Source organism: Schistocerca americana, chromosome 5, assembly GCF_021461395.2.
Source record: "Schistocerca americana isolate TAMUIC-IGC-003095 chromosome 5, iqSchAmer2.1, whole genome shotgun sequence".
Classification (NCBI taxonomy): domain Eukaryota; kingdom Metazoa; phylum Arthropoda; class Insecta; order Orthoptera; family Acrididae; genus Schistocerca; species Schistocerca americana.
The window spans coordinates 172,841,639-172,863,198 of NC_060123.1; the positions used below are offsets into that span (position 1 = coordinate 172,841,639).

Genomic DNA, 21,560 nt, shown 5'->3' on the forward strand with positions numbered 1-21,560 from the left:
TAAGTGCACTGTGATCACTACAGGTTATCACCTTGTGCCCTAACAAGTGATGCTCAAACATTTTCATATCAAACACAATAGTCAGTGCCTCTAATTTCAAAATTCCATAATTCTGCTCAGCAAGTGAAGTGAATGACTCAACAATGCATTGTGTTATGTACCTCTTGGTCCCCTTCTATTTCACCTGGACCACCTGTACTGCAATCCCATAACTACTTGTGTGAACTGAAATGCAAAAGGGGTTCAAAAAATCTGAATGATACAAAAGCAGACTACTCATCATAATGTTCCTTAATTCTTCAAAAGTGGTCTGGCACTCTTTAGTCCAAACCCAAGGGGCTATTCTTTTTCAACAAGTGGAATAAACAAGGTGCATTAAACAATGAATCTATTTCAAAGTGGTGGTAGAATTTGAATGAACCAAACATTGACCTGAGATGCTTTTTATTTCTGGGCACTTCAAACTTTTCGGTGACTGATAATTTGAAAAGGTCAGGTAATATAACTTCCCTGCTAGTTTCATTGCCCAGGAATTTTGTCTCTTACACACTCAATCTTCTCTAACTTGCACGCGTCCAGTACTAATCTAATATTTCTGTCATGTTTACGCACAACAAGAAAAGGATTCTTTTATTTACTAACTGCTTGCTCAATGACACCCCATGCCAACATAAGTTGAATTTCTTTCTTAACCGCTTGCTTTCTTGAAACATGTATCTGATATGGTTTGTTGAAAAATACCCTGCCCAGATTTAACATTCAAATGGCACTCATAATGTTTAACTTTCTCTGTTTATCAGAAATCTGATTTGTTGTCTTTACCTTTGCCTCTCTCTCTTCTAGTTCCCTACCACATTAGTATCTTGCACATTATTACTGAATTCAGAATCTTCCACCAAGTATACCTTATTCCTTATTGTTCTAATAGGCAGCTCTCATGCTTCATTATTACTGCCTGTATAATTTCCAATAAAAGGTTCTTTAACTACACGAGAATCAGGTAATGTTAATACTGAGTGGCTCTGGTCAAAATCAATCCTTCCTTGGCATATTGTTAAGAAATCTGTGCCAATTAACATCTCAATACTTAAACCAAGCACAGTTAAACAAGAATGGTGTATTATTATGTCGCCTTACCAATTGGTATCAAAGCTCCATGCTGTATGGGTCTAGAAACTTTTCCAGGAGCACCAGTTATTCTTAAACCATTCACTTTCATGACAGTTAATTTATTCTTATTAGGAATAGAATCAAAGAACACTTGGGACAAAGCACTAGCTTCACTGCCACTATCAAGAAGACAACACACTATTACTCTTAAGATGTTAGTTTTTATAATAGGGTGAGTTATTCTGGTTTTAACAGGTTACTCAATAAAGTCTTCTAATAAATCCTTTTTAATCTGTTTCCAGCTAAAGTAGTTTTATTCAGCTCCAAGTACATTCACACTTAGATTCACTGGGTCATCAATCTCTTCTGTTCCAACTATCTTTTCCAACCTGTTCACCAATTTTAAATCAAAGCACTTGACAACTTCCCCTACTTTTGTTTGCTGCACATCAGCTAAACTACACTCTACCTTTGAGTGACTGTGTCCCTGCACAAGATTGCTATATATAACACTATTATCATCATTTAAAGTTTGTGGCAAGTCAGTACAGCTAATAGGTTCCTTGACCTAATTATTATTGGTACCCCCTTCATCCATTAATTCCTCCTCTTCAAAACCTTGCAAAACTTCCTCTGCGTCCTGTACCAAAACCTTAGCCTTCATATTGCCATTATTGTAAAAGATGTAAGCCTTTATTTCATCTTCATCCTTATCAGATTTAAACCTGTTAACTTGTTCCTCCCTGTTATCTGTAGTGTTTCCTTTTCCTTCTTGACCTTTTTTTTTTTTAAAAAAAAAAAAAGTCCAAAATGCTGTCAACTATATAAGCAGGAGGTTTAGCATATCACTGGTACTGTCTGTTCCCATTTCATCATCCCTGTTATCTATTTGCGTGTGCCGACTGACTGTGGTATGTTTTTTTTTTTTTTTTTTTACTGGCTGTGTTACTGCTTGTACCTTGTGAGCGCCAGTTTCCTCATAGGTGTGACTTACTTTCCCACATGCGACCTGTTGTGGTCATTCGATACAGAATCAGATAGGGTAGTACTTGGCTCTCCATCTTATCTCAATGATAAAATCACTTTACCTTCTAGTCCCATTATAATCATTTCTGTCAGGTGTGACAGCCATTAGACCCACTTTCTAGAGAACTCTCTTACTGACTCACATCCTGGAGCAAACTTTTTACTACTCCAAACACTCTCAAAACATTGTTTTGTTTGTTGTGTGACCAGCACTCATTAAGAACTGCAGTAGTAAATTCGGAAAGAGTTTTGTATCTAGTGAGTGCATCAGTTGACCATCGCAAAGCATCTCCTGACAAATGACTTCTTATGAAATAATTTTTTCTAATTCTGACTTTGCAATAGGCAAAACATCCTCAAAATCATTCTAGAACTCTAATAGGTGAATTTGTTTGTCTAGATCAAAACATGTAAATTGATGACATCTGATGAAAGCTGCATCAACTGAAGGAACATGTTGTAGAGTAGTATTACAAGAGTTATCAGAGATTACTCAATTTTCTGTGTTAGTAATACTAGTATTTAGTCCCTCTGCTTGTAGTTCTACTGCTTCCGCTCTGTCAGAATTTCACAAAATCCGATTTTATTTTCTTAATATATTTATGACAAGCATGAACTCTAGTAGTTACTTCTTCAAATTGATTAGAGCATAGTTTGGATTCATTGCCTACTCTTTCTGACAACCTTCCTTCCATAAGTTCATCTGTGCCTTTGAAATCTCTGCTAATTTCGGCTTTGAAAGTACTATGCAATTTAGTTAGCTGTTCCCCTATTTTTACTTGCAGATCATGGTGGTCAGAATCAATTTTATAATTTAAACTATTCAGTTTTGAGGTCATTCTTTATTACTATCCTGTAGTTCTTTAGTATTAGCTGCAGTCTTACTATTCAGTTCTTTATTATTATGCTTTAGTTCTTTATTATGTGATTCATGTTTAGCAAACAGTAATTGCATCCAGTTTGGTGTTCTACTTTGCCACTTAGCATTACCACCAATTTTAAAGGAGTATGTAGCATTCCCTGACTTGGCTGAATTTCAGAAATATTGAAGTCAGTCTCATTATCTGATAAGTCTACTAATTCTACTTTTTCATTTTTGACCTCAACTTCTTTTACCTTGTCATCAGAAAATGGTTCTAACTTTGCATTAACACTGAGCTTTACTCCTGATTCTGGATTTATTACTTTGGCAGAACCATCCTCATTAATTTCAGTTTCTTTCAGTTTCTAAATCTGAGGATTCATCGTCAGAGAGTGGTTCCATCTTAACTTCACATTGTTCTTATCAGTACATTCCATTTTCAATAGCCTGTTGGAAGCAGTTAACAAATATTTTAAATATTCTTGACTTGACTTAATTGCTTGACCTCAACAAGCAATGCCAGCATGGTCTACTGGAAAATGGTATGTGATGCATTGCAATGTAATGCAGGCAGCAGCAGCAGCAGCAGCAGCTGTTTCAGTGAGGATGGCCTACTGTTGTAGCTCCAGGGGAGGTCTTGGCACCAATGAGCATGTGCAGCAGCTTGTAGGTAGCTTGCAGGTCCACACTGCTCTATGATGATACACCATCTTCTTCTAACATCAGCACAGGTGGTAACTGTGATCTAGTGTTGTCTTATTCACCCCTCTGTCACAATCAAAGTTACTGGGGCTAACATTCACAGTTTATTTTCCACTTTTGTGGTGAGCTATTAACTTTGATGATTAGAAGTCAGGGCGAGAGACTTATTTAGTTGGAACTTACTGTAGAGGTCACCTCTGAACTGCTCATAGTGCTGTGTATATTAGGGACATTATTATTATTATTATTATTATTATCAGAAATATTACTATGTTTGTGTGTGTGAACTTTTACTGAATATGTTAATCAGATAGAATTCAAAACTTTTACTTATAGTCATAGCTCCTGACCCCGCTGATTAAATAGCTAGTAGGAACATTTACTTTCAATGGGCACAATGAGAATGTGGACTTGTAGACTGGAAATTATGGTCAGTAGTTTCCAGGCTGTTGTAGAAGACTATGATGAACAAATTCAGTATTATTAACCCACTGCCCCACAAACAGATTACTTCCTCCCACATCAATCTCGTGAAATGACCGTGATAAAAAAATTAGAGATATTATAGCTAATATAGAGGATTACTGTAAGTCATTCTTCCCATGCGCTATTCATGAGTGGAACAGGGAAGGCAACTCTTTGTGACAGGTAGAACATCCACAAGAATGCATTAGTGTTGTTCATGTTTAGTTTTCTTAACAGGTCTGTTAGGATATATGTCGTTGTTGTTGTGGTCTTCAGTCCTCAGTCTGGTTTGATGCAGCTCTCCATGCTACTCTATCCTGTGCAAGCTGCTTCATCTCCCAGTAAATACTGCAACCTAAATCCTTCTGAATCTGCTTAGTGTATTCATCTCTTGGTCTCCCTCTATGATTTTTACCCTCCATGCTGCCCTCCAATACTAAATTGGTGATCCCTTGATGCCTCAGAACATGTCTTACCAACCGATCCCTTCTTCTAGTCAAGTTGTGCCACAAATTTCTCTTCTCCCCAATCCTATTCAATACCTCCTCATTAGTTATGTGATCTACCCATCTAATCTTCAGCATTCTTCTGTAGCACCACATTTCAAAAGCTTCTATTCTCTTCTTGTCCAAACTATTTATCGTCTATGTTTCACTTCCATACATGGCTACACTCCATACAAATACTTTCAGAAACGACTTCCTGACATTTAAATCTATACTTGATGTTAACAAATTTCTCTTCTTCAGAAACGCTTTCCTTCCCATTGCCAGTCTACATTTTATATCCTCTCTACTTCGACCATCATCAGTTATTTTGCTCCCCAAATAGCAAAACTCCTTTATTACTTTAAGTGTGTCATTTTCTAATCTAATTCCCTCAGCATCACCCGACTTAATTCGACTACATTCCATTATCCTCGTTTTACTTTTGTTGATGTTCATCTTATATCCTCCTTTCAAGACACTATCCATTCCGTTCAACTGCTCTTCCAAGTCCTTTGCTGTCTCTGACAGAATTACAATGTCATCGGCAAACCTCAAAGTTTTCATTTCTTCTCCATGGATTTTAATACCTACTCCGTATTTTTATTTTGTTTCCTTCACTGCTTGCTCAATATACAGATTGAATAACATCAGGGAGAGGCTACAACCCTGTCTCACTCCCTTTCCAATTACTGCTTCCCTTCCATGTCCCTCGACTCTTATAACTGCCATCTGGTTTCTGTACAAGTTGTAAATAGCCTTTCGCTCCCTGTATTTTACCCCTGCCACCTTAAGAATTTGAAAGAGAGTATTCCAGTCAACATTGTCAAAAGCTTTCTCTAAGTCCACAAATGCTAGAAACGTAGGTTTGCCTTTCCTTAATCTAGCTTCTAAGATAAGTCATAGGGTCAATATTGCCTCATGTGTTCCTATATTTCTACGGAATCCAAACTGATCTTCCCCGAGGTCCGCTTCTACCAGTTTTTCCATTCGTCTGTTAAGAATTCGTGTTAGTATTTTGCAGCCGTGACTTATTAAACTGATAGTTCGGTAATTTTCACATCTGTCAACACCTGCTGTCTTTGGTATTGGAATTATTATATTCTTCTTGAAGTCTGAGGGTATTTCGCCTGTCTCATATATCTTGCTCACCAGATGGTAGAGATTTGTCAGTAATGGCTCTCCCAAGGCTGTCAGTAGTTCTAATGGAATGTTGTCTACTCCCGGGGCCTTGTTTCGACTCAGGTCCCTCAGTGCTCTGTCAAACTCTTCACGCAGTATCGTATTTCCCATTTCATCTTCATCTACATCCTCTTCCATTTCCATAATATTGTCCTCAAGTACATCGCCCTTCTATAGACCCTCTATATACTCCTTCCACCTTTCTGCTTTCCCTTCTTTGCTTAGAACTGCGTTTCCATCTGAGCTCTTGATATTCATACATGTGGTTTCTCTTTTCTCCAAAGGTCTCTTTAATTTTCCTGTAGGCAGTATGTATCTTACCCCTAGTGAGATAAGCCTCTACATCCTTACATTTGTCCTCTAGCCATCCCTGCTTAGCCATTTTGCATTTCCTGTCGATCTCATTTGTGAGACGTTTGTATTCCTTTTTGCCTGCTTCATTTACTGCATTTTTATATTTTCTTCTTTGATCAATTAAGTTCAATATTTCTTCTGTTACCCAAGGATTTCTACTAGCCCTCGTCTTTTTACCTACTTTAGCCTCTGCTGCCTTCACTACTTCATCCCTCAAAGCTACCCATTCTTCTTCTACTGTATTTCTTTCCCCCATTCCTGTCAATTGTTCCCTTATGCTGTGCTTGAAACTCTGTACAACCTCTGGTTCTTTCAGTTTATCCAGGTCCCATCTCCTTAAATTCCCACCTTTTTGCAGTTTCTTCAGTTTTATATAATGTGTGTGAACATGCCAGACGTTGAGTGGTTAGGTGTAGGACATTGAGCTGTTGTGTACTCTTGTGACCCGTATTATCAGCAGCTAATAATATTTGAAAGGGGCCTCATTGTGGGATCCCATTTGGCTGTCTGGTTGAATCATGCAATTTGCATATTTCTGGGCCTTTTTGATGTGACAGTAGCCCAATGTTGGACTGCATGAGCATGGAGGTGTATTTGTCATCAAGGTTCTGGTTGACCATATCTGACCACCACAAGGGAAGAGCACCATATTGTGCAGCAAGCATATCGCAACATCTGTGCCTGCCATCCAAGAACAAGTAATTGACTCCCTGCACCATTGGTTGGAGACTGCAGCAGCTCGACTAGGGAATTACCTTCCATTCTGTAGACTGCCATTAACACAATACAGACAGCTGTCTTTGGAGTTGTTCCAAGACAGGAAGCATGGACTGCTGATGAACAGCTCCACATTGCATTCAGCAATGAACCACAGTTTTGCACTACCCCAGATGACCATTGTCAGTAATTATGGAGGTGACCTGGGGAGAGGTCTCATTCTTCCACTGCTTTGGAGAGGCACAGCGATGTTACTCCTGATATCATGGAGTGGGAGCCATATCGTATGACTTTATATCACAGCTGGTGTTGATTGTCAGAATTCTGATGATATAACAGTATGTCAGACACACCTTGCATCATCATGTGTTACCATGTGGTGTCACTTTTCTATGGAACAATACTTGTCCACACGTGGTGCACGTCTCTGTGAACTGTTGGCATGATGTTGAGGTACTATGGCCAGCAAATTCCCCAGATCTGTCTCTTATGAAATGTTTGAGGTGAGCTACAAGGTATAAAGAAGTGGTTACAATAGTTGTGGCCCAGTTTTCCTCAGAAGAGGATAGGGTGACTTTGTGACAGCTTTCCCAACCAAATTATTGCATGCATCGAGGCCAGAGAGCATTCAATATTGTACTGATAACTGGGTTCATACTGTCAAGTTCTTCATAGATTTGACACAATTTTGTAATCTATGAATGATGCAACGGGTCTCTAAAGAGACTGCCAACACTATGCTCGTGTTCCTCTTCTGGAATATTGCTGCACAGTATATCATCTGTACCAGGTGGGATTGAGGGAGGTCACTGAAAAAGTTGAAAGAAGGGCAGCTTGTTTTGTATTATCACAAAATAGGGGAGAGACTGTCATGCATATGACACGCAAATTGGGCTGGCAGTCATTAAAACAAAGGTATTTTTTGCTGCGGCTGCATCTTTTCACAAAACCTCAATCACCAACTTTCTCCTCTGAATGTAAGAAATATTTTGTTGATGCCAGCCTATATAGGGAAAATGATCATTGTAATAAAATAAGAGAAACTGGAGCTTACACAAAAAGATTTAAGTGTTCATTTTCCTTGCTTGCTGTCCAAGAGTGGAACGGTAGAGAAATAACATGAAGGTGGTTTGATGAATCCTCTGGCAGAGACTTAAGTGCAAATTACAGAGTAGTCATATAGATGTTCATGTGGCTCACATACCCTCCCACCCTTTGAAGTTTCATCTAGTTTCTTCTCCCCTTCTGGGTGCTTCCCTTTTCTTGTATCAGGCAGTGTATATTAAAATTGTCTTCTTGGTTGACCATAAAGTGTTAAATCAACGTTATTCATAACTAATATACATATCAGGACCCACCCAGATAGCCATATGTGTTAAAGCACCACTTCTGGAATGGGGAGTGCATGTGCCCCAGATCAAATCCGCCCACGGGTTGGCAACGAGGGCCAGCCTGAAGTGGTTTTTCAGGCTGGTACCAAGTTGTGCCTCAGTTACATGATTTACAAACTTTTAGAAGAAAAGTTTTGCTCTCTTTCACATGAATAACATTTTGTGCAGACAGGTGGGGTACACATACTGTATGCCAGGAGAGGGGGAGGGGGGGGGGTGGTAACAACTTGTTGACAGGAAGGGCATCTGTCCTCTACTTAAATTAACCATGCCTCATCTGTTAATAACTGTGTTGACGCTGCACTGGTGTGGGACAAAGGCACAAGAAAATGAACAAGAGTGTATATATATATGATAAAAGGTATGGATTCTCATAAGTAATCCATTATTACTCAAGATCACAAAAACTGTCGTATAATTATGGTAACTGGTTTCTGCTAAACCAGCTAGCCATCTTTAGAGTTGAAGTTTTATAGAAAATTGCATGTGAGGTAGATTAGTGTGACACAACCTGTCATTATAACAAAGTTTACACAAAGTGAGAACATACCAAATATGACTAACACTGCTGTGTCTAATCACCAGGCCAATAGGAGACACTCCGACAACAATAAATTATGTACTTATGCTTAACAGTAGTCATGGGCCAACCTTTTTGCACATGTACGGCTCAATGAATGTTAATATATCTAAAAACAAAGATGATGTGACTTACCAAACGAAAGTGCTGGCAGGTCGATAGGCACACAAACATACACACAAAATTCAAGCTTTCGCAACAAACTGTTGCCTCATCAGGAAAGAGGGAAGGAGAGGGAAAGATGAAAGGATGTGGGTTTTAGGGAGAGGGTAAGGAGTCATTCCAATCCCGGGAGTGGAAAGACTTACCTTAGGGGGAAAAAAGGACAGGTATATGTGTGGATGGATATGTGTGTGTGTGTGCGAGTGTATACCCGTCCTTTTTTCCCCCTAAGGTAAGTCTTTCCACTCCCGGGATTGGAATGACTCCTTACCCTCTCCCTAAAACCCACATCCTTTCGTCTTTCCCTCTCCTTCCCTCTTTCCTGATGAGGCAACAGTTTGTTGCGAAAGCTTGAATTTTGTGTGTATGTTTGTGTTTGTTTGTGTGTCTATTGACCTGCCAGCGCTTTCGTTTGGTAAGTCACATCATCTTTGTTTTTAGATATATTTTTCCCACGTGGAATGTTTCCCTCTGTTATATCAATGAATGTTAAAATACATATGACCTAAAAATATACATATCTACTAGGATGCAGTGTGTCATTATATCATTGCAAGGTTGAAACCATATAATTCTTACCCAAATACGTTAGAGCATTGTCACATTGTACAGTAACATTATATTAGCCAGTATCCACATACGAAAAGAGCTTATCACAACTGGTGGACAAATTTATCCCTGTCACATAGCACCAATGCAAAACAGAGTAAAATGAAAATGCCCATGTCAGAGCAGGCAGAACACTGATTGATGTTAGGTGCTTGTGGCAATTTAAGAAAAACTATGTGCCACCAGGTGGCATTGCAGTTATAATATATTAACTAAAGCAGAAAAATAACTGTGGAAACTATTATGTGACATAGGTATACAAAATGTTATAATAATAATAATAACTGTAACTAAACAAGTAGAAAAGTCCCAGATAACGACAAAGTGGTAAAATGCCCCTAGAGGGCATAAAATTTTGATGTAGTGTAGTTCAGAATAATGTAACCAACCTAAAGCATTTAAGTATGCACTACAAAAGGATATAAAAACGTAAGTAAGTGAAGACTGAACCTAAGACCCATTTGTTTTATCATCAGAATTTAAGATAATGCCATAGGTGATCCAGAAACATGGAATAGACTGCATACCAGCATTCATAAGAACAATGTTCACATAGTGAGTATTATGTAGTTCAAAGGCACTTGTAAAATTTGTGTATCTTTTAAAAATGACTCATAGTACATAGCCTACCTGAATTACAAGTCTTCACAGCATTCCATTCACCATTATACATATGAGGAATCAGTCCAGGGCATTCCACATCCCCTAAACTATACTCAAAAGTCCCTCCTGATGTTTCATTGCCCACAGTTGGCAATGGAACATCAGGAGGAAGAATTTCTACTGTTCAACCATAGCCTCTTAGCCCAGAAGTTTTAATTAATGAAGACACTAGCAATGAAAGCCTACATGTTATGATAATGAAGAAGGGCTATGGGTTAATGGAACATATCAGAAATGCTTTCATTTAACAGGTGACATCATTCTTTTTGCCTCTAGTGCAGATAAACTTTAAACAATGAATGAAAAGAATTAATAGAATAAGATTGGCCAGAAAATCAATTATAATAAAACTAGACTGAATAGGGTATTCCAAATGAAGCTTCTATGTGGATGAAACAAGAAGTTTACGATTAGTATACAAGGTGTACCATCAGCAATGGTCAGTATTCATTCAAAGAAAAAAGTCTGGTTAACACGGGCTCTAAAATGCATACCGTAAGAGTTATATGAACACTTATTTACCTCTGATGCTGTGAAACACTCTCTTCTACTGCTCATAGATCTTAAGGTTTGCATTTTAGAGCTCAAGTTTACTAGACAGTTTTTTCTTGTTTTTGTCTATATTACCTCCTCCCAAAATATGGGAAGCAAAGAGCTTGCGGTAGAAGACATTTGTTTCACAAATACTGAAAGTGAAGTAGTACTCGCATCTCTTAATGTGTGGATTTTAGAACCCATGTTTACGGGACTTTTTTTGCTTCAAATAATGACTCCTGCCATATCTCTGAATGTTGACCATTCCTCCAGGGACACCCTGTACTTTACCAATTCTAACTTAGCGTAATAAAACATAAACTAAATTATATATAAAAACAAAGATGAGGTGACTTACCGAACAAAAGCGCTGGCAGGTCGATAGACACACAAACAAACACAAACATACACACAAAATTCAAGCTTTCGCAACAAACTGTTGCCTCATCAGGAAAGAGGGAAGGAGAGGGGAAGACGAAAGGAAGTGGGTTTTAAAGGAGAGGGTAAGGAGTCATTCCAATCCCGGGAGCGGAAAGACTTACCTTAGGGGGAAAAAAGGACAGGTATACACTTGCACACACGCACATATCCATCCACACATACAGACACAAGGCTTGTGTCTGTATGTGTGGATGGATATGTGCGTGTGTGCGAGTGTATACCTGTCCTTTTTTCCCCCTAAGGTAAGTCTTTCCGCTCCCGGGATTGGAATGACTCCTTACCCTCTCCTTTAAAACCCACTTCCTTTCGTCTTCCCCTCTCCTTCCCTCTTTCCTGATGAGGCAACAGTTTGTTGCGAAAGCTTGAATTTTGTGTGTATGTTTGTGTTTGTTTGTGTGTCTATCGACCTGCCAGCGCTTTTGTTCGGTAAGTCACCTCATCTTTGTTTTTATATATAATTTTTCCCACGTGGAATGTTTCCTTCCATTATATTGAAAACATAAACTAAGTGTGAGAAAACCTTCCAAAAACTGGGGCAGGTTAGCAGGAAATCGAAAACTGCCTGGAAATTACTAAGTGAATTCAGGAACTGACAGCAGTAAAAGAAATTATTACAATTGTACTGAAAATGAAATGGAAGCAAGTAGGAGATTAGCCAGGTGAATGGATACTAGGTGAGCCAAGGAAAGGCTTTTGTGGATTTCAAAAAACAAGAAAAGATCAAACAGGTAGATAATATTAGGAAACATGGAGGAGCAGTGGGGGTGTCTAAGCTTAAGACCATACTGCATGGAGAAGACAGAAGAAGCACATGAAATAGTTGCGCTACCGACGAAGATAATGATTGACCATATTGTTCACTTAATAGTGTAAACATTAGTTTTACTCTTCTTAGCACTGTTTTAATGTGTATGTTAATATTTAACAGTTGTTGATTGCATTGGAACATAGTCTGCAAAAATGTACCTTATGGTGTGCTAGAGATTATCTCTGTAGTGCTCTTAAATTTGAATTAAAGTATATGTCGTACTATAGACTTGCTTTGTTTTTCTCCAACAGGGATGGACGAAGCAGATGTGGTGTTTATTGTGCAGCAAATGCTTGTATAGAACAGGTTATACAGCATGGAGAAGTAGACATTTTCCAGGCTGTCAAGACTGTTCGTAGGCATCGTCCTCAACTAGTAGAAAATATGGTAAGGACATAACAATGTATGGTCTGTTGAAACACTTTAAGACTTTGTGAACCAGAATTGGTTGACAGCATTTTATTTAAGCTTACTGGTTTGACTTCGGTATTAAAACTTGTAACCTGTCACCTACAGTATCACTCAAAAGAATTTTGTAGTTAAACTAGTAGTTTGGTATGTGTGTTTATCTATACACAAAATCCAAACAAACTGGTTGTCAGACAGAAGATTGCTTGACCTCGCCATAAACACCGTTTTCAAGGGGTTTGTAAGTATTTTGTAAAATGGGAAGAGGGCAACAATTCTAATTACATGAAGCAGGTCTAATTCTAATACTTTTACTTACTTTCAGCTATGCCTAAAAGTAAACAATATCCAGTAGATTTTAGACAAGGTGTCTTAGTAGCACTGAGTCAAGGCCAAACTCAGTCCTTTATCACAAAGGCGTTTGGCATATCACAACAGCTTGTGAGTGTCTGTGCCTGTCTTCAGAAAAAAATGATGATGATAGAGAACAATGCCCAAAGTAAACTGTAAAATCAGAAACACCTTCAGCAGCCCTTTGATGAACAGAGAGATCGCATTGTTGAAAAAGAGGTCTACGCATCCCAGTTTCTGAATGCTGGCGCCTATTCAGACCACTACACATGAGGTTGGATTCTTCCTACACGTCAGTCAGGGGACCTGAAGATGGCATAGTGAAACACTGAAACTGGTCACATAAATAAATTGCATTTGAAATATAGATGGCTGAAAGCCAAGAAGAAGATAGTGTCATCTCATACCTGACCCCAAAAAACCAGCCCAGGCAATATATAATAATCTGCAGGTAAAACGCAGGGTGAAGGTCCATATTTCAGCAGCTAAACATCACTTAGCAGCTATAGATCCGAATGGCAGGCAAACTTCTCAAAAACTTATGATAGTGCAAAAAATAAGGTCACACTGTAGATTGCTAAGAAGTGCACATTGTGAACCACTGAAGCCTGGTCAAAAATTTTATGGAGTGATGAAAGCAAGTTTAATCTCTTCTCCCCAGATGGGATCCAGCAGGTTCGATAGCCAACAAACTAAAGTAATGACAGAAAGTGCCAAATACCCACCTTGGATCATGGAGGAGGAAGTTCTGTAGTGTAGATCTGTTTCTTACAAAATATCGAAATTTGTGGGGTAAGGGATAGTCCAAAGTATGAGGAAACAGTAACAGACCACATGATATGTCACAGAAGATAAAACATGCCTAATAATTGGCAGTTCTCGCTTGAAAGCAATCCAAAGCATACTTCTGGCCATGTGAAGACAGTTCTGAAGCAGCACTCCTGAAAGAAAGGATATTGCGGAGAAATGGCTTAGCCACAGCTGGGGGGATGTTTCCAGAATGAGATTTCCACTCTGCAGCGGAGTGTACGCTGATATGAAACTTCCTGGCAGATTAAAACTGTGTGCCGGACCGAGACTCGAACTCGGGACCTTTACTTTTTGCGGGCAAGTGCTCTACCATCTGAGCTACCGATGCACGACTCACGCCTGGTACTCACAGCTTTACTTTCATATCAGCGCACACTCCGCTGCAGAGTGAAAATTTCATTCTGGAAACCTCCCCCAGGCTGTGGCTAAGCCATGTTTCCATAATATCCTTTCTTTCAGGAGTGTTAGTTCTACAAGGTTTGCAGGAGAGCTTCTGTAAAGTTTGGAAGGTAGGAGACGAGATACTGGCAGAAGTCAAGCTGTGAGTACCGGGCGTGAGTCGTGCTTCGGTAGCTCAGATGGTAGAGCACTTGCCCGCGAAAGGCAAAGGTCCCGAGTTCGAGTCTCGGTTGGGCACACAGTTTTAATCTGCCAGGAAGTTTCATATCAGCGCACACTCCGCTGCAGAGTGAAAATCTCATTCCAGTTCTGAACCAGCACAAACTGAAAGTATTCCAATGGCAAAGCCAAAGTCGAGGCTTAAACCCCATAGAACAGTTAGGAGTGAACTGGATAGACTTGTTCACCAACAATACTGCACCAACAAGGAGACTTTCTGCAGAGACTGTGTTAGCAGTGGAAGAAGATTCCTGAGGCACAATTGGCCAAACTCGTGGACTTGCCACTCAGGTGTGCTGCAGCAATGCACACAAAGGGCTGTGCAACCAAGTATTGAGCGAAGAATATCATGGGTCAAGAGTTCATTACTGTTTTACTTCTGTTTGGTTTTAACAAAATATGTTTGAGCCTATGTAATTTGTTCATTGTGTTTTATTATTAATGCAAAGATTAGAATTGTATAAGAAGGGTAAGAAAATTAAATACACATTACAAAGATTTAGTAAATAAGATCTTACAATTAAATTTTCTTCTAAAGAATTCGTTTTCTGAATTTATTATCTGCACAAAATTGAATTATCAACTTCTGTTCTTTCAGTCATGATCTGAGGCCATTCTTGATAATCTTAAATGCATTGAGAATATCATGCATAAAGTTAGGTAGAATAGCTCTGCATGCCATCTCAGTATCAAGCAATGACACAGTGGTGTGGCACGAGCTTTTTTCGTCATTGTGTAATCACATTTAAACCTAGAAGTATTGTCACTATAAAAATCAAACTTTTATCCACCATTCAGGGTCACTTGCTATGTGATTTTATATATTTTTCTTGGAAATGCCAGTTAAATGGCTATCAACAATATTATGAATCGGTTGCCCATATATTTATTAACACCCTGTACAATGTTCCAGTGACTGGAAAAGTAAAAACACAACTGGAGCGAAGCGATACCCCGTGAATCCAGAGGAATGGACATGTCCATGTCCTGGAGGGGGAAGGCACAGAATTTTATGTCCGTAATTGTACTGCATGGACGCTAAAGGTATATAATAAAATTCTGATGATGACTGAGTGAGTGAGAATAAGCATTTTTCACTGTCCATAATAATAAAAATAGTTTAGTTATGTTACCCAAGAAAATTGACTTATCTGAAGTCATAGACAAAGAATAATTTACTTATAGGTCTCACCCTTCATTGAGATCATAAGGATGGTTGACAAAGCTCAGAGCATGCCACTGGTGGTGGTTGTTGAATATTGTTGGAGTAATAAGCTGAAATGGTCATTTATTAATCAATGGAAAGTCCAGGTTTGAATATCAACAATATTATGAAGAGTATAGATTGCTACTTGCTGTAAAGGTGACACACTGAGTTGCAGACAGGGATGCCAAAAAGTATGTTACATATAAGCTTTCGGCAAAAGCTTTCTTTAGAAAAGAAAAACACTTGCACATTGACACAAGCAAGCACACCTCATATACCCAAGATTGCTGTCTCCAGCCACATTGGCCAGAATGCAACAAAAGCTTGTTGAATGGTAGCATCAGTCCAGAGAGGGCATAGGGAAGGGATAAAGGGATACCAGAGTATGGATGAGGGAAGAAGAATTGACACTTTTGAATGTTGGGCTCCATAAGGTTCCCTTTCTGTGCAGCGACCGTGGAATATAAAATTATAAAGAATGTAGCAACCAGTCGCGTAAACATAATTTATTTATCTTGTTGCAAATCAATTTCGACTGATATCAGTCATCATCGGTGCATTTTTCTAACCAATACATGCCATAGGTAGAAGTACTGTCCTTGACTTCTTGACAGAAATCTGCCAAGGACAGTACTTCTACTTATGGCATGTATTGGTTAGAAAAATGCACTGATAATGACTGATATCAGCCAAAATCGATTTGCAACAAGATAAATAAATTATGTTTCCACAACTGGTATTTACATTCTTTATAATTTTAAGAAATTAAACACTCTAGCGGAGATTGCAGGGAGTAGAGTTGGCAAACTGAGGCTGCCAGGTGCAAGGTTTGGTGATTGGGGGGGGGGGGGGGGGGGAGTTGTTTGGTTGGTTTGTGGTGTAAAGGGACCAAACTGCAGGGTCATCAGTACCTTGTGGTGGAGGGAGAGGCAAGGAAAAATATAAATGGAAAGGAGAGGAGTAGAAAAAGGGAAAAGACTGACAGGTGCGTTGGCTGAGAGCATCAGACAATTAAGATAGGGGGCGGCAAATAGTGAGGAGGTAACAGGATAGAGGGTGCAGAAACAGTTGCGTAGAGTGCGTGGGGCAGAAGGTACAGGAGCTGACTGTAAAATGAGGCTGGGATTATTGCAGGAGCAAAAAACGTATTTTAAGGGTAACTCCTATCTGCGTGACTCTGGCAAGCTGATGGTGGAGGTGAGGATGCAGATGGCTTGGGTTTTGAAGCAGACTTTGAAATCGAGCACATTGTGTCGTAGTATTTCCCACTTTGCTCTTGAGCATTCTTCCCGGCAGACAGCTTGTTGGTAGTCATACCAATATAGAAAACTGAGAAATGATTGCAGCAGAGCTGGTATATGGCATGGCTGCTTACACAGGTGACCTGACCTCTGATGGGGTAAGATAAGCCTGTGAAGGGACTAGAATATGAAGTGCTGGGTGGGTCTTGCACTGGGTTTCCACAAGGATATGATCACTGTGGCAAGGGGATGGGATTGGAAGTGGCATAGGGATGGGTTAGGATGTTTTGAAGATTGGATGGGCAATGGAACTCCACTTTAAGAGGGGTGGGGAAGATCTTGGGTAGAATACACCTAATTTGAGGCAGTGATGGCAGATAATCATTAATCATACCTGGAAATTAGGGAAATCCTACCCAAGATCCTTCCCGCCTTTCCTGAAGTTATCGCCCACCCAGCCTATACAATATCCTAGTTTATCCCTATGCCACTCCCAGTCCCAACCCCTTACCACAGGGATCGTATTCCTGTAGAAGACCAAAGTGCAAGACCTGCCAATCCATCTACCCAGCACTTCCTATTCCAGTACTGTCACAAGCTCCTCTTACCCCATTAGAGACCACACCAGCTGTGAAAACAGACATGTCATAAACCAGCTCTGCTGCAATCATTGCTCAGCATTTTATATTGGTATGTCTACCAACCAGCTGTCTGCCAGGAAGAAGGGCCTAGGACATAACATGCTTGATTTCAAAGGCTTGTTCACAATCCAAGCCATCTGCATCCTCCTTTCCACCATCAGCTTTCCTGAGCTGTGCAGATGGGAGTTACCCTTAAAATACATTTTTCAATCCTGAAATTGCCCCCGCCTCAACCTACCATCCCAACACCTTCCACCCAACTGTTTCTGCCCCCTCTATCCTCTCTCTTCCTCCTGATTCACATCCCCTCACCCTCACTATAGATTGTTCTCTGCCAGCGCACCCACCGGTCTTTTCTGCTTCTCTAATCTTGTTCTCCCACACCTTTTTTTCACCTCCCCTCCCCCAATCTTTCTCCCACAGCTTCCTGACATTGTACCTCGTGGCCTTGTTCTGCCATCTCTAGTCCCTGCACACTGTGCCAAGCTGCACTGATTCCTCTTCTCCCACCTGTACCCTGCTATCCCTTCCCCTCTCCACTTCAGATTATCTCTCCCAATTGATGCATTTCAAATTGCTTTCTGGTCAGAGCAGCCAGAGGTAGCAGTCATGTGCTTTTTCGTGCCTGTGTGTGTGTGTGTGTGTGTGTGTGTGTGTGTGTGTGTGTGTGTTTCTTCTTTTGAAGAAGGTTTTGGCTGACAGCTTAGTTTGTAATAATCATTTCTTTGTGCTTCTCTGCAACTCAGTGAGTCACCTGTACAATGAGTGATGATCGACCCTTTTCATAATTGTTGATATTCCAACCTAGACTTTCAGTTGTTTGATTAAACAACTATGTCAACCTATAACTCCCAATAAGGTTTGACCACCATCAGTGACACACTCTGTGCTTCGTCAACCCTCAGTTTTGTGCCTCCCTCACTTCTGGTCACTGGAAGTTTATACAAGGGGTTAACGAATATATCGGAAACTCCTGGAAATGGGCAGAGGACTTGAAAGGAAGCGAAAATGTTCGTATGTACATACAGTCAATGTGGTTTCATTTTCTCACATACTTTTTTTTTGTTACATGTTTGCTTCATATGTGTGTTCTTGTTTTCAGATTTCCATCTTGGTTCTACAGATATTTTTGTTTCTTGATTCATAAATGATCTATAACACAAGTACCTAAATGCCACTTCATAGAATGTCTTACTCGCTCGCATATTCCAAGCATCTGCTAAAATCCTTCCTGAACATGCTGGTGAAGAATGGCAATATTCGTAATAGGTCTTCAGTGCAGTGTGTCCTTTAAATCCCCTCCAAAATAAAACTCCTGTGATTGAGATTAGATGATGAATCATGCCAAGATGTTGCTGTGTCAGGAATTATCCATTTATTAGGGACATGCTGATTTAAAATTGTGCTTGTGTGCGGAGCAAAATGAGATGGTGCCATATTGTGAACCACTCATTCTGTAGTGCAACATCTCCCCGCAAAACATTTAATGTTCCATTAAAAATACACTGTGTGATGCTCCAATCAGTGTTCTGTGGGAAAAAAAGGAGGGTCAGTTACTCTGTCTCCAATTATGCCATCTCATACATTAGTGCTAAACTATTGTTGATGTCTTGTTTCCAAACTCCAAAAGGATTCTCATCCATCCATACTGGGGTGTAACATTGCACACCTCATACATGTCACTCAGCTTTGTGTGTGTGTGTGTGTGTGTGTGTGTGTGTGTGTGTGTGTGTCAGCTTTATCTTCCAACTAATTTTCGATTAACATTCTTCAAATTAATTGCTGTTGTGGACCTTCTATGCAGTATGATTAAACCATGCTGTGTGACCTCTCCTTGACAGTTGGGGATGGGTGCTGAAAGAGAACTCCAATCTATTTAAGCAACTGAAATGATGTAATCAGATTTGTGATAACTCCTCTGCATTATAACAGCAAAATTTCCACTGTACTCTTATTTTTACAATGGCAGATGATGCAGATTGCTCATGAGTTGCATCTCACAGCAAATTGTAATGTGAATATACATGTTTTGACAATTGAGAGCAAAATGACAGATCTCAAGTATGATCTTCAACTGTTTAGTCATTTACATTCTTACCAGTGTCCCCTTCCTGCGTGACTTGCAAGGTACCACCAAGCTACAATGCCAAAGTATAAGCAAGCCTACCAAGCAGGTGGATATGTGCAATCACTATCATGCCTTGTCAATGTCCATAGCTGGAGGCATTCGCACCCCATCTGCATCTAAAAATAGCATGTTAAGCAAAAGTGTGCACAATGAATTCCCTTGTCCTTAAAAACTACCTAAACTTCATTTTTGAGTTCCCACAAACATCTTTGGTCAATCTAAGAGGATGGAAGTGTAACTTATTATTCCATAGAATCCCATATTACACTGCAGATCCCCTCGCTGAGAATGACAGATGTCAGGTAATCCAGTTTAGTTAACTAACATCTCATAACATTAAAGAATGTACTCTTTCAATAACAGTAGGTTTTTTCTTCATTTCACTTAACATTATTTCCAGTCCTTAAAGTCCATTTAGAGAGCATCCAATCTTATTTTTGAAAATAGATCTTCATACATAATTCAGCTTGTTTGGACAAAGAATAGAATTACACGTAATGTACTTTGTTCAAAAAATTTGTTTATGCCATACTCCTTCATTCAGTACATTCCGTAATGCAGTAAACAATTTTTCCATTTTCGGTTTTATTGATATTGGTCCCTTTCTATTATGAGATTGATATCTCAATCTCCCCCCCCCCCCCTTTCCCATTCCATGTAGAATATGAGAAATAACTGAACTGTTTAATCAGGTTGTATCATAACTGCCTTTCTCTTTCACTCATAAATTATTTCGTATGAGAGCATAAGTTACACCAGTTTTTTTTAAAAAATGTTTAGCTCTAAATTTACCATAAGGTATCAGTGCTGACATTTTCATTTACACCACTTTCTACAAGTTCATTTCTCAGATCTGTGGTAAGTCAAATTTGTGCCGAAATGTGTATGCAAAGAATCATCTGTGCCCTATTTTGGCGAACATCCTGACACTGACTAAGTCACTCTACAGCATCTTATCTCTGTAAAAGCTGTGGTTACACCTGTTTTGTGGGTAGATACTATGTAAATCCCTTATTATTTTTTCAATGTTATTGTCCCTCTATTCACCCCTCTACAAAAAAAGAGGTGTGGGTCATTCATTCTGGGGATCCACCTGACCCCTGGCATTGACCATTCATTCCAAGGGTCCACCTACCTTCTACCTCTCCAGTACTACACAAAATTGGATACACCCTATCTTAAATATTTTAACAACATGCACGGCTTCTAACCCTTACCTTTAAACCCCCCAATGACAAAGTATCCCCATAATGTATTAACTCTATCCAGTCACTCCAATGTGTATTTCCTGACTCCTCCTTTTATAACTTCTACTTGTTCTTCTTGCTGTGTTATAAATTACCTTCCCATAAATACTATTTGTTAATTAATTGTTCACCCAGGATCTACCCACAACCGATGGATTATATGATTTATCTTCCTTTATTATCAAAGCAATCACATTCTGCCTGCACCAAAAACCATGCAAAAGTTTAGTTTGCAATAAGTGATAATATACTCTATTCTTCATTTCTTGTGACAAGTTCTTGCACTTCATATTATTATATTCTCAAGTTCTGTTGAAAATAATTCTGAATTTTCTCTTAAAAGATAAGACACATTTACTTAATACCTAGTTAGTCCCTTGACTGTATGACCAGAGATGTAATACATTACTTTAGTCTTTTTATTGGTTTTTCAAATCATTTATTCACTAGCACTCCCTCTTCAAAGATAACTTGAGTGTTCTGTATTACTTTCATTCCTCATTTTTTGGAAACCTCATTAGTGCTCTTTCTCCAGAGAAAATAACATGCTCAGCTACAGCAGCCATAATTTGCTTGCCAAACTATCTCTGTTTTTTCACTTACATGTTAGTGTGTGATACTACCCATCACGTAAAAAATAGTCTCCATTCCCATCCAATTCCCCATTCTTTGTGACATGGCTAACCTGTATTTCCATAAAACAGGTTGTCTGTGTCAGTTTACTGCATAATTGTTTCATTGGTGAATGTGTGTTACTGCTCCAAGCTATTATGTATTAGTAGGTTGTAATTACCATGAAGTTCTGTGTGGAAAAGAAG

General features: G+C 39.3%; 1 protein-coding gene across 1 annotated transcript in view; it reads left to right on the plus strand.

The window, feature by feature from the left end:
- Positions 1-21,560, plus strand: part of LOC124615859 (receptor-type tyrosine-protein phosphatase kappa) — a 722,136-nt gene that overhangs the window by 673,709 nt on the left and 26,867 nt on the right. The window contains exon 14 of the mRNA XM_047144018.1: positions 12,343-12,478. Coding sequence (XP_046999974.1) covers positions 12,343-12,478 — 136 coding nt within the window. The remainder of the gene's footprint in view (positions 1-12,342; positions 12,479-21,560) is intronic.